At 36.1% G+C, this 13768-nt stretch overlaps 1 protein-coding gene and 1 pseudogene across 2 annotated transcripts; one reads left to right on the top strand and one right to left on the bottom strand.

Annotated features, from left to right (window-relative positions):
* Nucleotides 1–428: 428 nt before the first annotated feature.
* LOC111798651 (dolichyl-diphosphooligosaccharide--protein glycosyltransferase subunit 1A) lies at nt 429–4398 on the bottom strand. The gene is made up of 10 exons (XM_023681930.2): nt 4135–4398; nt 3806–3850; nt 2972–3606; nt 2733–2880; nt 2478–2654; nt 1957–2025; nt 1746–1835; nt 1412–1570; nt 1055–1279; nt 429–850 (listed from the first exon to the last, which is right to left on the bottom strand). Exons 1-10 carry the CDS (start codon nt 4225–4227, stop codon nt 659–661), a joined length of 1833 nt encoding a protein of 610 aa, XP_023537698.2. The 5' UTR covers nt 4228–4398; the 3' UTR covers nt 429–658.
* Nucleotides 4399–9335: 4937 nt separating this feature from the next.
* On the top strand, nt 9336–12394 carry LOC111798943 (F-box/kelch-repeat protein At5g42350 pseudogene; annotated as a pseudogene). The gene is made up of 2 exons (XR_015421588.1): nt 9336–9567; nt 10163–12394. The product of XR_015421588.1 is annotated as an F-box/kelch-repeat protein At5g42350 pseudogene (transcript).
* The last annotated feature ends 1374 nt before the right edge of the window (nt 12395–13768 follow it).

The raw sequence follows: 13768 nt of genomic DNA, 5'->3' as shown, positions 1-13768 counted from the left end.
TGTACTTCGATTTGCTCGACTTAACTATTTCGAGAACGAAGATGTACTTCGATTTGCTCGACTTAACTATTTCGAGAACTGAGGGTTCGGTTTGGTCTTTAGTTTCTAATAATTTCCTTGCAATCAAAATGTAATTAGACAGCGCCCAAGTAAGAGAGCAGAGAGGTCACCACATGGCTAACTGACGCTCAAACCTTCACCTTAATATTGTCAATCGCTGAGATGATAAGTCACTAATTATCATTTCAAAGGTCGGTATTTCTATCTCCAACTAATGTCCTTCCGGATAAGCTCCTCCGCCTCACATACGTTGTCCAAGATCCTCTCCAAAGCCTCTAGTTTCTTAATTCTCACATCACCTAAAGATATTAGAATCACTCCTTCAAAACCTTCCTAACAGAGGATAATTTCAATGAAACAAAAAGGAATTCTGTAAACAAAGCATCCTCTCTATTCCAGGTCTATTCTTTCTAATTGGATCAAAATTCAAAACATTGCAAGTCATCAGTTTACAGGTTCATAATTTAGAAGGTTAACCAAATTCTCTAAATAAAGCACAACAAAATTCTGAACCTGAAACAAACATTCGCCAGTCTATCTTAGGCATTACGTGGCTGTGAAGATGAATACGCTAACGCTGCCAGTATTTGCCAATTCATTATATTTCATCGATAAACTCGAGTAGATCGTCAACTTCCTGCCTCAAGGCTGTAATTCTTTGCTGCTGTGAAGCAACCCTGTTCTCAATTTCACGTCCCCCATACTTCTTCTCATAGCAGTCCACCACCGTCGTGTGTTTCACAATCAGCCTCTCCTGCAGATCTCTCTCCTTGGCCACCAACTCTTCCACCTGCACGAGCAGCAAGACTTCATACTTAATATTAGATCGTTCGTGGCAGCCAGCATCCCCACTTTTCAAAATCAGTTAGTAAACATCAAAATTTAGTTCAAGCCAACAAGAGACATCTCTTTTTACATATCACACTATAATTTGTTTGTCAATGCATACTAATCATGGTTTTAATCTATGTGGGAAAATCAGAAGCAATTGAACCTTGGGCAATATATGGGTAGCCTGCTGGGATGACTGCAAGAATGAAATCAAAGGCTTTAACTCTTTTGAAAGCTCTTTCAATGAAGCATCAGCTGCTTTACGAGCTGCTTTACAAGCTTGGATGTCACCAGTCCGAGAAAGATCACGCAATGATGCTTCCAGTTTATCGTGTATGGTTAAGCATCTGTTGATAATATTCTGAACTTGTTGAATCACAGTTTGCACCTGAAATGAGATGGCCAATGCAACAAGGCAGTGAGAGTCCAGCGACAGAAATGCAAGGCATCTTCTACTGTAGCCCTGCCGAAAGCATCTAAATACTTGGAAGAATACCATAGAGAATACCATCTTCCTTACCTCATCCCATTGTAACTTCGCTAAATAAGAAGCAGAAGACTTTGAAATTGACATGTCAGAATGCATATAAATGATGCCCGAGACAAAAAGGATAAAGAATCCAAAAATCAACATCACAGGCTCCCTGAGCATTGAAATGCAGTTGAACTTGTAGTAGACCTGCAAATAACGTAAGAGAGAGTTAGCATACTTCACAATTCAGATGTGAGAAACCTTTACTTCAACCGTACAGGTACAACTCATAGAATGACTACTACGTCCATGAAGTTGTCAAATCAATAGTGATAACGAACATCCACATGCAGATCAATTTTGATTTAAAGACAGATGATACCTGGAAGTGCTGATTATGCTCCGGCACAACATTTTCCTTTTCCAGTACAACCACTGGTCTACCCTCAATGTCCAAGTGTGAAAGTTTTGTCTGTAATAATTAAAATAGAAACTTCAGGGAAACAAAATTAACGTGTCTTTTTGAAAAAAAAAAATCAACAAATAAACAGAAAAGAGACTAATAAAAGAGTTCTGTCACTAGTCTACACTACCTCGAGCCACTGTTTATGAGAAAATGGAACAGACACAGACATATCTCTGGAGCCCTCGGGTAAAACAACCTGAAGTTTACAAAAAAAAAAAAACAGTCATTTATAAGAAGAAGAAAAGAAAGATTTCGTTCTAGTTCTACACAAACCGAATTCAATCCACTGATGCATCTCTTGAACACAGCAGACAACAAAAAAACAGAAATCATAGTAACCATTTGAAAAGAAATAATGACGTATAAGTAAATATAAAAGTTGCAACAATGTCAAATGGTACAAAATTTCATATAGCACATAAAAGATGCGAAGCAATTAACCCATAAATTTGCACATAGCCTTTGCTGAATGTTACCTAAGTTTTAGAACGTCAAATAAAATTTCAGGAAAGTGTTGCCAATATAAAGGATGCCAAATTTTATTTTTTGATCTAATAAATCCCAAAACTTTAGGAGGCTATGTTTCTGGTGGCAAGAGCCTATCAATCACATTTCAGCATATAACCATAGAAGAAGAAAAGAAATTACCCTGACAATGAGCCTATCAATCACAACTTCATTTATAGGAGAACCAAAAGTGATGTTAAGAAAGCGTTTTCCCTGATCCTGAAATAGAAAATCCTGAAGTGGCAAACCATATCCAATAGTAAAAGAAGTTCTCCAACCACCAAACATTGGATATCTAGGTTCAATCTCCAGCTCAGTCTGAAAATTTAGAAAATAATTAAGAAAATAATCGGGTAGAAAATTGAGGTCGTCATATTGCTAAAACAAAATTTTCACCTTCTTAGAATCGCCCCATAGATGAGATGTAGAGATGTTTCCAATTTCGTCCCTATAGTATACCGAATGAGTTCTTGGTGGTAGTTTTGCAACAAGATTTCTGAACGCTGAAGCCCCTCTTGCATAAGGTCTGGCTTGATAATCAAGCCTGCGGCAGAAATAAGCAAAAAAGTTGCATGTCCTGATAGAACAAGAACTTTCAATAACTAGTGGAAAGAAGAAAGAAAACGAGGAAATACCTGGAAAATTCCCCTCTACTTTGAGCACCACCATGGACAAGATTATAATGCTCTGTTATTTGAATGCTGCCCCAGTGAGAAATCTCTACCTCACGGACAAGCTCTTGAGCAACAGGAAATGGACTATTGTTTTCAAAATGAAAGCGTATGGGTTTCACTGAATATGGGGGAAGATTCTCATAAGGACCATATTTGATCTCAGAACCATGAGTCTTCGTGTTTTCCAATTTTGTATAAGATTCAATTCTTGCTTCAGGCAATTTAACACTCAGTGACTGGACCTTGACAGAATAAGGAGACAAAAAGTATGCAGTGTCAAGAAACACTACAAACTGAACATCAGCCTGGGTGATTTTCTCTGGGAATGGATGCAACACATGGGTGAAAACAGCCAAGACATCAAAAGTCAAGCTTTCACCCTGGTTTAATCCTTTTGGTAGAGATACCGAGTAAAATTTCAATGCTGGAGGCGTTTCCTTGGGATAAACAACATCGACAGGGAAATTTATAGCAGATCCTTTGGCTTTCCCTTTTCTTTCATTCAATGTTACTTGAATATGAGCCAAGTGTTTTGCTTGTTCTTCGGGAAAGGTTAACAATACTTCAGACACCGCATCAGTCCCCTCATTTTCTACCTGGAACAGCATGAAGAAGTTACAAAAGCATAGATACTCAAACACCCATTTCCTCCTTACGCTGACTCATTATACTGCAACTCCTACACACTATTCTACAATGTGCCCCATCACAAAGAATGTGGCAATAACTGCGCCTTTCCAAGTTCATGTCAAGTTCAAGAACAATAAAAAGAAAATAGCAGCAAGAGATACGTACCCTTATAGTTGAAGATACGCGAACAATCTGAGAAGTCAAGTCAATCTGCAAGCGGGAAGAGAAATACAGTCAACGACACCATGCCGAGGTGAATAAATTACATCAAAAAATGGAATTTCAAAATCCGCAAGTGCAGCAACCATACAGAGTTCAAGAGAAGAAAATGTGAGAATTAGTGTTGATAATTAACAATTGAGAACTAAACCCTATCATAAAACCCAAATCTCTAAGCATTACCCAAATGAATGAAACAAAAGAAGGAATCTAATCCAATTGAGCAATTGAAATATGTATAAAAGATAATAACGAAGTCTTCCTGAGAAACTTACCCGGCGATCAACCTTGGAGAAGATCAGATCGGAAAATACAGGCGAAAGGATGAGAGCAACCGAGAAAAGGAACAGATCCAACTTGAATGCCATGTTAGGATTCGTCCTCAGTTGTAGGAAGGATGAACTCAAAGTGGATCAGGAAGAGATGGAAGCATACGGCAGTGGCAATGCGGAGGAGTATAGTCGGAGTCTCTAACGAGTGAGGAACAACGCGACGACGACGACTCAGAGGAAAAGGAAATAGTTGAGAAGTCGTAATTTTGGTGAGATAAAGACAAAAAAAACAATATAAGGGTTTAGGTTAAATTAATAAAAATACTTTTTTAATTTTAGAAAATACTTCTTAATTACGTTTTCGATAGAAACATTAATATTTTATTTTTTTAAAAATACCAAATAATTTTAAAAATATTATTAAATTTTTAAATATTTCATTAATACTTAAAAAAAATTAAAAACTTCAAAAAAAAAAAAAAATATATATATATATATATATATATATATATCTTTTATTTTATTTTAAAAAATTTTAAAATATTTTTTATAGGTAATACACATTTTAAAAATACTCATAAACTTTTTATATAACATTAAAATATTAAATAATTTATGAAATAAACCTTTTTTTATAAAGGTAGGAAGTAGGGGTGTACATTCAACCTAGCAACCCGACAACCTGAACCAACTCAACCCGAACTATAAGGTTGGGTTGGGTTGGATTAGCATTTCGAGTAGGGTTGGGTTCATTTTTCTGAACCCGAACTGAATCGGTTCGGTTTCGGGTTCATGGGCAAAACGCTCGGGTTGACCCGAGATAAATAAAATATATAGAAGTATTATGAAATTTTTTTCATATTAATGGGTTTGCCAGAGGTTAGTCCATGAACATTTATTTTAAAATACCTAATATTTCATACTCTTTTTAAAACACATTAGAATAAACTATAACTATTATTCCTTTACTCTAACCAATTTTTCTAAACTATAACTATTATTCCTTTACTCTAACCAATTCTAAAAAATAATATAAATAGAGGATTGGGTTGGGTTATGAAAAATTAAATAGAGGATTGGGTTGGGTTGGGTTATGAAAAATTTTGGGTTGAGTTGGGTTATCAATCCAACCAACCCAAACTTTTGGGTTGGGTCAAAAAAATCCCCCAACCCGACCCAACCTGGACCATGTACACCCCTAGGAAGCGTTAATGTTATTTTGAGTATTTTTTAAACATAATACTAACAATAAATGTATTTTTAACTCAAAAAAGTTAAAAGTTTATTAATTAAAAAAATTAAATTAAAAGGTATTTTTTTAAATATTTTTAGTTAAGTATAAAGTTTATCACTATTTTTATTAATTTAGCTTTATTTTTATAAGATTTTTTAGGGTAGGAAGTTAGTGGTAAAATTTTTCAGATTAATCAGAAATTTTTAGTTTATTGAGTGGGTGACTTTGACTCGAATAAAATTTATAACTCAACAGATTTTCGGGTTGAGTTGAGTTAGATTATCTGTTATTTTTATCCATCTTTTTTTTAATAAACTTAATTAGTTAGTTGATCATCATTTACAAAATTATTATAATTAATTAGTTTAATATATATTTAATTTATTTTGACAAAAAGTATTAAATAAATGAATTCTTATTTACTAAAGTTATAAAGTAATTAGTTAACACTATCTTAACTATAATTAATTAGTTAATTAGTTTGTAAAAATTAAGTGGTAAATAATTATGATTATTATTTATTGGTTATTTATAATTAATTATTTATTGGGATTAATTTTGATGAGCTCACATATTAATATATCATAGTTTTGAAGTTTAATTAATTCATTTAAATTAAAATATAATTAATAAAAAAATTTAGTTAAGTATTATAAGTAATAATTATTTTATAAATAAATCATTTTTGAATTATTTTCATTGTTTTATTATAAATTATTAGAATACATCATTTAATATAATATATACTACTATATACCACATTTAAATTATTTAAATTTAGAAACATTAGTTGTATTAAATATTTACCATTAAAAATTTATATAATTTTATCAAAATTATTTATACGAAAATAATTATCAATTAAAATTAAATTTAACACATGAAAATTAAATTAAAATTATTTTAATAATTTAACTTAATAAAAATAAAATAATTTGACCATAAATTGTTGAAAATATTTTATTTATATAAAATTCTGATAACATTTCTCATCCAACACCAAACATAATAATTTGATTTTGGTCGTAAATATATTGTAATAGCCCCGCTAGCAGATATTATTATTTTTGGGCTTTTCCTTTTGCGCTTTACCCTCAAGGGTTTAAGAGTAAGGTTTCCACACTCTTATAAATAGTGTTTTGTTCTCCTCCCCAACTGGGACATCACAATCCACCCCTTCGGAGCCCAGCGTCCTTGCTGGTACTCTTTCCTTCCTCCAATCAATGTGGGAACGCCACCAAATCCACCCCCTTCAGGGTCTAGCGTCATTACTGGCACACCGCCTTGTGTCTACTCTCCTCCGAGGAACAGCGAGAAGGCTGACACATCGTCGGATGTCTAGCTCTGATACTATTTGTAACAGCCCAGATCCACCGCTAATAGATATTGTCCTTTTTGGGTTTTCCCTTTCGAGCTTCCCTCAAGGCTTTAAAATGCGTCTAGGGGAAGGTTTCTACACCCTTATAAATAGTATTTTATTCTCCTCCTCAACCAACGTGAGACATCACATATATGTTCATCGTATGCTTTTAATCCAACGACAAACTAAGTACACGTGTGGAAAGAGAATTGATGTGATCGTGCACTAACCAATCTAATAATAAGGACCAATCACAGGCTAAGAAAATATGAAGATCTAAGAGAAGATGAATAAACCCTCTTTTATGCTAGTCCAATTGAGGTGACCCCTTGCCTAATAAGGCTTGATGGCCACACATGAGCAGCCTGGCGTGCCCATCCGTGTTCCCCACATACCACATCCAACATAGCACGGGCAAGAAGCCTTGCCACCCAACATACTCGCCACACACACACCGCCTATCCTACCATGCACAAGCATACCACTATCGTCTAGCATTATGCACGCTCTAGCCAGCGCATACGGACATGCCAAATGACCATGCACAAGGCACTTCTGCTACACATTGATCCATCAGTACACATATTGTTACCTTGCAGAGTGTAGCTAAGATAATCAATAGTGTCTCTCGTTAAAAGTTGTAGCGTACACAAAACAAACCAATAAGTGATACGTATATTATCGCTATTTACGAGAATTAGTGCTACAGATTTATTGACTTAACAAGTTTTAGTGTATTTTATACTGGTAGGAAGTTTGTTCTCAATCATCTCGATAGAGATATTTTGATTGGGGCTAGTCTTTAAAACCGAGTGACCCGCGAAGGTAAATTTTAAGTGACTTGGGCTGATGTAAGAGTGACGACTCTATTTTAATCTCGTTGGTGTGATTAGTTTCTTGTAGCTTCTCTACGGTCATCTGGTTCACCAGTACTACTACTGAATTTGGACCTTTCAAGGTTGGCTCCTCACTATAGCTATTTGTACATATGACAGGACCCCTCAAATCGCGTAAGACATAGTAGTTCGATTGAAGTGAAAATGCTTGAACATCCTTAAATTTTCTTCGTTTACCGCGTACAAGATTAATGGATATCAAAATACATCAAATAAATGTAGCAATAATACATCATTAAACCTTTATTTTATTAAATTTAGTTTTGATAATTGATGAATAATTAATTTAAAACTTTATTTCAACAAAAACCTACCCTACTAATATTAGATAATTAATATTTTTAGGCAAAACATGCGCCAATGTTTCAAGTAAATGTTTTAAAGTTATTTTTATAATTAAAAGTAAATATAAAATAATTAATTATATTAATATTTTTGTTCTCAAATTTTAGATATGCCTATAATTCTATAATCCTATAATTTAATTAATTCTTAAATTCTATATTTTATAATTAATTATTTTAAATATCGTCCTTTATTTAGGACCTATAATTATTTTAGGGTTTCAGCGTGTACCAAACCAACTCCGGAATCTGGATCCAGCTCAGGCAGCAAGTAGTTGGGCTGGGCAGAAAGGGCCCACTCAATGAACCCATTAAAACTGGGCCCATAAGCCACCGCCTAGGCCCACATTCCTTTAAATACGCTGCTCTCTTTTCCTTTCTTTTATTTATCTTTAATATCCTTTTTTTTTTAAAAAAAAAATCAACCTTAATTTTATATCTTCCAAATCTATCTCGTTGTTTATTCATAGGTAGCGTCCATGGTAAATAAAAGTAGTATAATAACCTGAGGAGACACCCCTTTTTCCGAAGTTATGGAGCTATTTTGACGAGTTCCTTAAAGAGGGTTGTCTCACGCCTTTAGGTATTCTCTACCTACCCACCTGATTTTAGGTACAGGTACCCTTTTGTTGATGGTCGTTCGAATTTTTCCTGGGAGTATGACATGGATTACTTCAGCGTCATAGCGCCTGGTACTCAAACATTGACTCGAGATATTTTCTCTATCCCTACTTACCCTGAAAAAAAACAGGGGCACCTTGTGTTCTTGAACCAATAACCATCCTTCAGCCAATCTAGTCTCCTCCATCCTTCGGGACCAACAAGGGGTAGTACAGGAATATTCACCTGTTGTCCATCGACTACGCCTTTCAACCTGATCTTAGGCCTTGACTCACCTTCCATGGACAAACCTTACGGAGGAACCCTTAGGTTTTCGGGGCATTGGATTCTCACCAATTTTCAGTTCACTTAACTTTTTTTAATATTTTATAATTAAACCATTTTCGCTATATATAATTTTTTAAATTCATATGATTTTAAACTAAAGGAGTTAGCAGAAATTGATGAACCAAAACAATATTTCTTTGTTGAATAATTAAAATAGAAAACTTTAAAAGCTTTAAGGAATCAAAATAAACGGAAAATTAAAAAGCAAAACGCTTTTGTTTTTGTATTTATTTTATTTTATTTTTGTTTTTCCCTTTCCTCTTTGAATTTATTTCTCCACAACAGCCAGTGGGGGCCACGCGCCGGATTAACGATCAAGTCGAATCTGACGGCTACAAATTCAGGACTAGTGTAAGGTGAGAGTAAAGGCGTAGTAGAGGATCATACCCGACAAGTGAGCAATAGAATTTAGAAGAGGAGAGATGAAGTTAATGATGATGGAGGCCCTCGTCTTCCTTGGGCGTTCTTTTTGAAGATCAAATGCTTCGTCGTCGCCTTTACTAATTTTTTCCAGAACTCTCACCAAACCCGAATTTCCTCCATTGTTACGCCTCAATTTTCTTCCACTAGCGTTTCTAATGTTTCCTTTCATTTCCTTTTGATTCGATTCGGTTCGGTTCCTGGATTGCTCTTCCCTGTAACGTTTCCCGTAATGTAAGTTACCTCTTTTCTTCTTTCTTGTTTTGTATCTCGCTTGTAGTGTATACCGGTCTTATTCTCTACGAAATGGCGGTTTTTGTTGTTTTTTGTTGTTGTTGTTGCTGTGTTTCAATTATGTTGGGGTTTTGGCGGTTGTTGCTCTCCAGCGCTATGAATCTTGAATAGTTCTTCGAAAGTGTTAAATCTGCTCTAGCCGCTGAATGTGGTGGATCTGGAGTGTGCTTTTTCCCATTCTCTCTCCGGTATTAGAATATCTGAAATGACTGACTGACTGACTGTTGGTAGTTCTGTCGAGATTTTGTTGTATGAATTTTTTAGTCTGTGTAGATCGTGGTTTTCATTTGTGCTTTTGTTCTGCGTTTTAGATTTCCATCGCTTTAATTGTTCCAACTCTGTGTTGTGAGGTTGAGTGAACAGTCACAACGAGGGAATTCGTGATTCTGTTCTTGGATGATTGTGTGTGACTGCAGTTGTGAGTTCTTAAACCAGGAATTCACGGCTATTTGAAAGTTAGGGGGTTAGGTATCGGATTTTTTCCCCTTTTTTTCTCTTTGCTTATTTTGCAATTGAACCGTGGTACATTGTACAGGTACTTGAAGAAGTGAGTAAGGAATAGTGTTCTACTTTTGGTGTGCGGCTATGTGGTTTTTCGTGTGAGACAGTTCAGTCCTTCGAGTCTTAGATAGAAAAATGAAGTGTGTCTAAGTATGAATTTTGACCTATGGTTCATATGGTCATGGGAAGAGTGACTTTTACTTCAAAGATCTGGAGGGATGTTATCCAATACACAAGCTGAATTGGAATACATTCATCAAGATTTTGAGGCTTTAAGCATGTCAAAACGGCTCATGAGAAGCATGAGCCAGAAATTGAGGAAGAATCACAAAGGTGTTGCTGAGGAAGAGGATATTTCAAGGGGAATATCTTTGAGATGTCTTACATTATATGGTAGAGGTGGAGGTTGCAAAGTCGGTGCTGACACTGGTGAGGAAATTGGTGACACAGGCAGTAGAAGGAGATCCAGTGCTAGTGACGAAGCTAAGGGATACAAATTATTATTCAGTAATGAAGAAAATAGTGTGGATTGCTTCTCATATGGCGTAAAGGAGAGATTTCGTAAGAAACAAAGTCCAAAGTATTCTGAACTTCGAGACTCTACAAGAAACATTGATGTTCATATTTTTCTTCCTGATGACATTCTGGAAATATGCTTGATGAGGCTCCCACTTGTGAGTCTCATGAATGCTCGCCTTGTGTGCAAAAAATGGAGATACTTGACTAGCACTCCTCGGTTTTTACAGATGAGACGGGAATGTTTATATCAGACTCCATGGATATTTTTATTTGGTGCTGTTAAAGAGGGCTATTGCTCCAGCGAGATACATGCACTGGATGTATCTCTAAAGCAATGGCATAGAATAAATGCTGATGTTCTCAAGGGAAGATTTATGTTCTCTACAGCCAGTATCCAGGATGATATATATATCGTTGGAGGATGTTCTAGCTTGACCAACTTTGGGAAAATGGATAAGAGCTCATTCAGGACACATAAAGGGGTCTTAGTGTTTAGTCCTTTAACTAAATCTTGGCGCAAAATTGCGTCTATGAAGCATGCCAGATCAACGCCTATACTGGGAACTTCTGAGATAAACTCAGAATTTTCGATAGTTCAGAGCCAGCATAATTGGCAAGATAGACGTTATTTGAGATCACGTGCCGGTGGCTCTTTGGATGTTTATGAGGATCCACACAGACTCTCACTAAGACTTCAAGTCAGAAATCCTGTGGAAGACAATACCGTTTCAATGTTGTCTAATAGGAAGTCATATAAGTTCATTCGACAAAAGAGTGATCAGTCTCGTGCAAAAGGACATCGTAGGTTTGTGATTATTGCTATAGGCGGTCGAGGATCTTGGGATGAGCCATTAGATTCTGGAGAGATTTACGATTCCTCATCAAATAAATGGACAGAAATTCAGAGGCTCCCTGTAGATTTCGGTATCATATGTTCTGGGGTTGTTTGCAATGGGATCTTCTATGTTTATTCTGATACAGACAGACTTGCAGGTTACGACATCGAAAGAGGCTTCTGGATTGGAATCCATACATCTCCATGCCCACCTCGCGTTCACGAGTACTACCCCAAACTAGTATCCTCTAACAGCCGATTGTTCATGCTTTCTGTCTCCTGGTGTGAAGGGGATGGACAAATAGGGCAGAGAAACAAGGCTATCAGGAAACTCTGGGAGTTAGATCTCGTGTACCTTGCCTGGACAGAGGTATCAGTGCATCCCGATGCGCCAATGGACTGGAATGCTGCATTTGTTGCAGATAGAAACCTGATATTCGGGATCGAAATGTTTAAAATCTTTGGCCAGGTACTGGACTTTTTGACAGTGTGTGACATCTCCAACGCAGTATCAGACTGGAATCACATTTCAAGAACTCGTGTAACTCATGAAATGGATGCTTCTTCCTGCTTGACCAAATCAATGGCAGTCCTCCATCTCTAAGGTCCTTTCTTTCTAACTGCCTTTCCTTAACGCTCGAAGATATCTGAAATAACACTTTCTAATGTTGAAGATATGCGGTGCAATGCAAATATATATCATATTCTGTATCAAATTTTTTTTGGATGCGATCAATTCATCTTAGTTTCTTCGTCAGACATTCAGGGTCATATATTGCAGCACCCTACTGTGTGATTTTCTGTCAAATTATCTTCCTCGTAATTGATTTTATATCTCTCTAATTTGGTGGTGTGTTTTAATATTTGACGAACTGAAGCTTTAGCATAATAAACTGACTGTGCCGATTGTCACCCCCATTGTCGAAATGTACTTTTGGGTCTTTGTGTCCTCTTTCTTTTCTACCAAATGCACCCTACTGTGTGATTTTCTGTCAAAAAAATGTCATGCTTAGACGAAATATGAGTTTGAACATGGTTTAGTGTACAGCAAATGTTGGAGGGCTTGATATTAGTTAACTGCTGAATATGCTTATGATGATAGTTCATTGAGCCATTTAATTGCTATTGTATTGTATTACGAGTGGAATACAAAAATGGCATGAAAGACTTTTTTTTATCGAAAATGGAAATGTCAGCAAGAACAGTAATTTGTTTGCCCCAGCTTAGTGTAAGTTGCAGTATCAATCATATGATTAAATTTACCATTATCTATTTGTCAATAATGAATGATCATTTAATTTGATTGGTGGCTGTATGAACTATGATTAACCATACACTAGTACTTCCAATCATTATCCTACCACTTCTAAAGAGCTGGACACTTTACACATCCAAAATCTACCTCCATTACTTTGGCTACAATCTTGTAAACCAGAAAAGATGTAATGTTGAGCGAAGGTAACAGCGGGTAGACGTCATTGGACAAGAGCACGTGTAGAACAAATAGGTTAGCTGTCACAATCGCACTCTTGTAATAGCGGGATAGCGACTATGCGGCACTTGTCCTAACCAAGCGAATAAATTAGTCGTGAGAAATTCGGGCGTCGCGGATTACGTTGGCGTATGTGAAGGCCTCGAGTCACGTTGCGAGAAAAATGTTCAGAAAACGTGCGTGAGGAAATACATTTGAAAATGGTTTGAAGAATTGCAAGAAAACAACCACGGCTTAAATAGCATATAAACTCAAGATAGGAAGAAGTGACGGCTTAAATAGCGTATAAACTCAAGGTAGGAAGAAGTGACAACTAACTAATCATATCCCCTATAGTACATTTTGGGGCATTTTAGCCCTAGTGGGGGTAGACATGGTTTTGGTGGACGATCATGCACCCCTGTATTGACCTAATGTGAAACAGTAAAAACCTATCTAGGATGAAAGCATATAAAATGGGTTTGGAATGGACATGCAACCATGGACAACATGTCCTGGACAAGCAAGATCGGGACATCTATCAGGCGGTCATAGGCAACATGTCTTGGAAAAACATGACTGTGACATCTTCCCCACTCAATTAGTTGACGTCTTTATCAACCGACTCGGACAAGCAAAATCGAGACATCTGCCATGTGGCTATAGGCAACATTAGACAAGCATGACCGTGACACTCAACAATTTTCCTAGTTACACTTCTATTGTTTCTTTGTATATATTTGATTTTTTAAAACACTAAACAATACCAAATGTGTTTAGTTTTGATTCTCAAACACACTATATTCATCTTGGTT

This window comes from Cucurbita pepo, chromosome 7 (genome assembly GCF_057944985.1).
Source record: "Cucurbita pepo subsp. pepo isolate OVF chromosome 7, ASM5794498v1, whole genome shotgun sequence".
NCBI lineage: Eukaryota > Viridiplantae > Streptophyta > Magnoliopsida > Cucurbitales > Cucurbitaceae > Cucurbita > Cucurbita pepo.
This window is presented reverse-complemented; position numbering and strand designations above follow the sequence as displayed.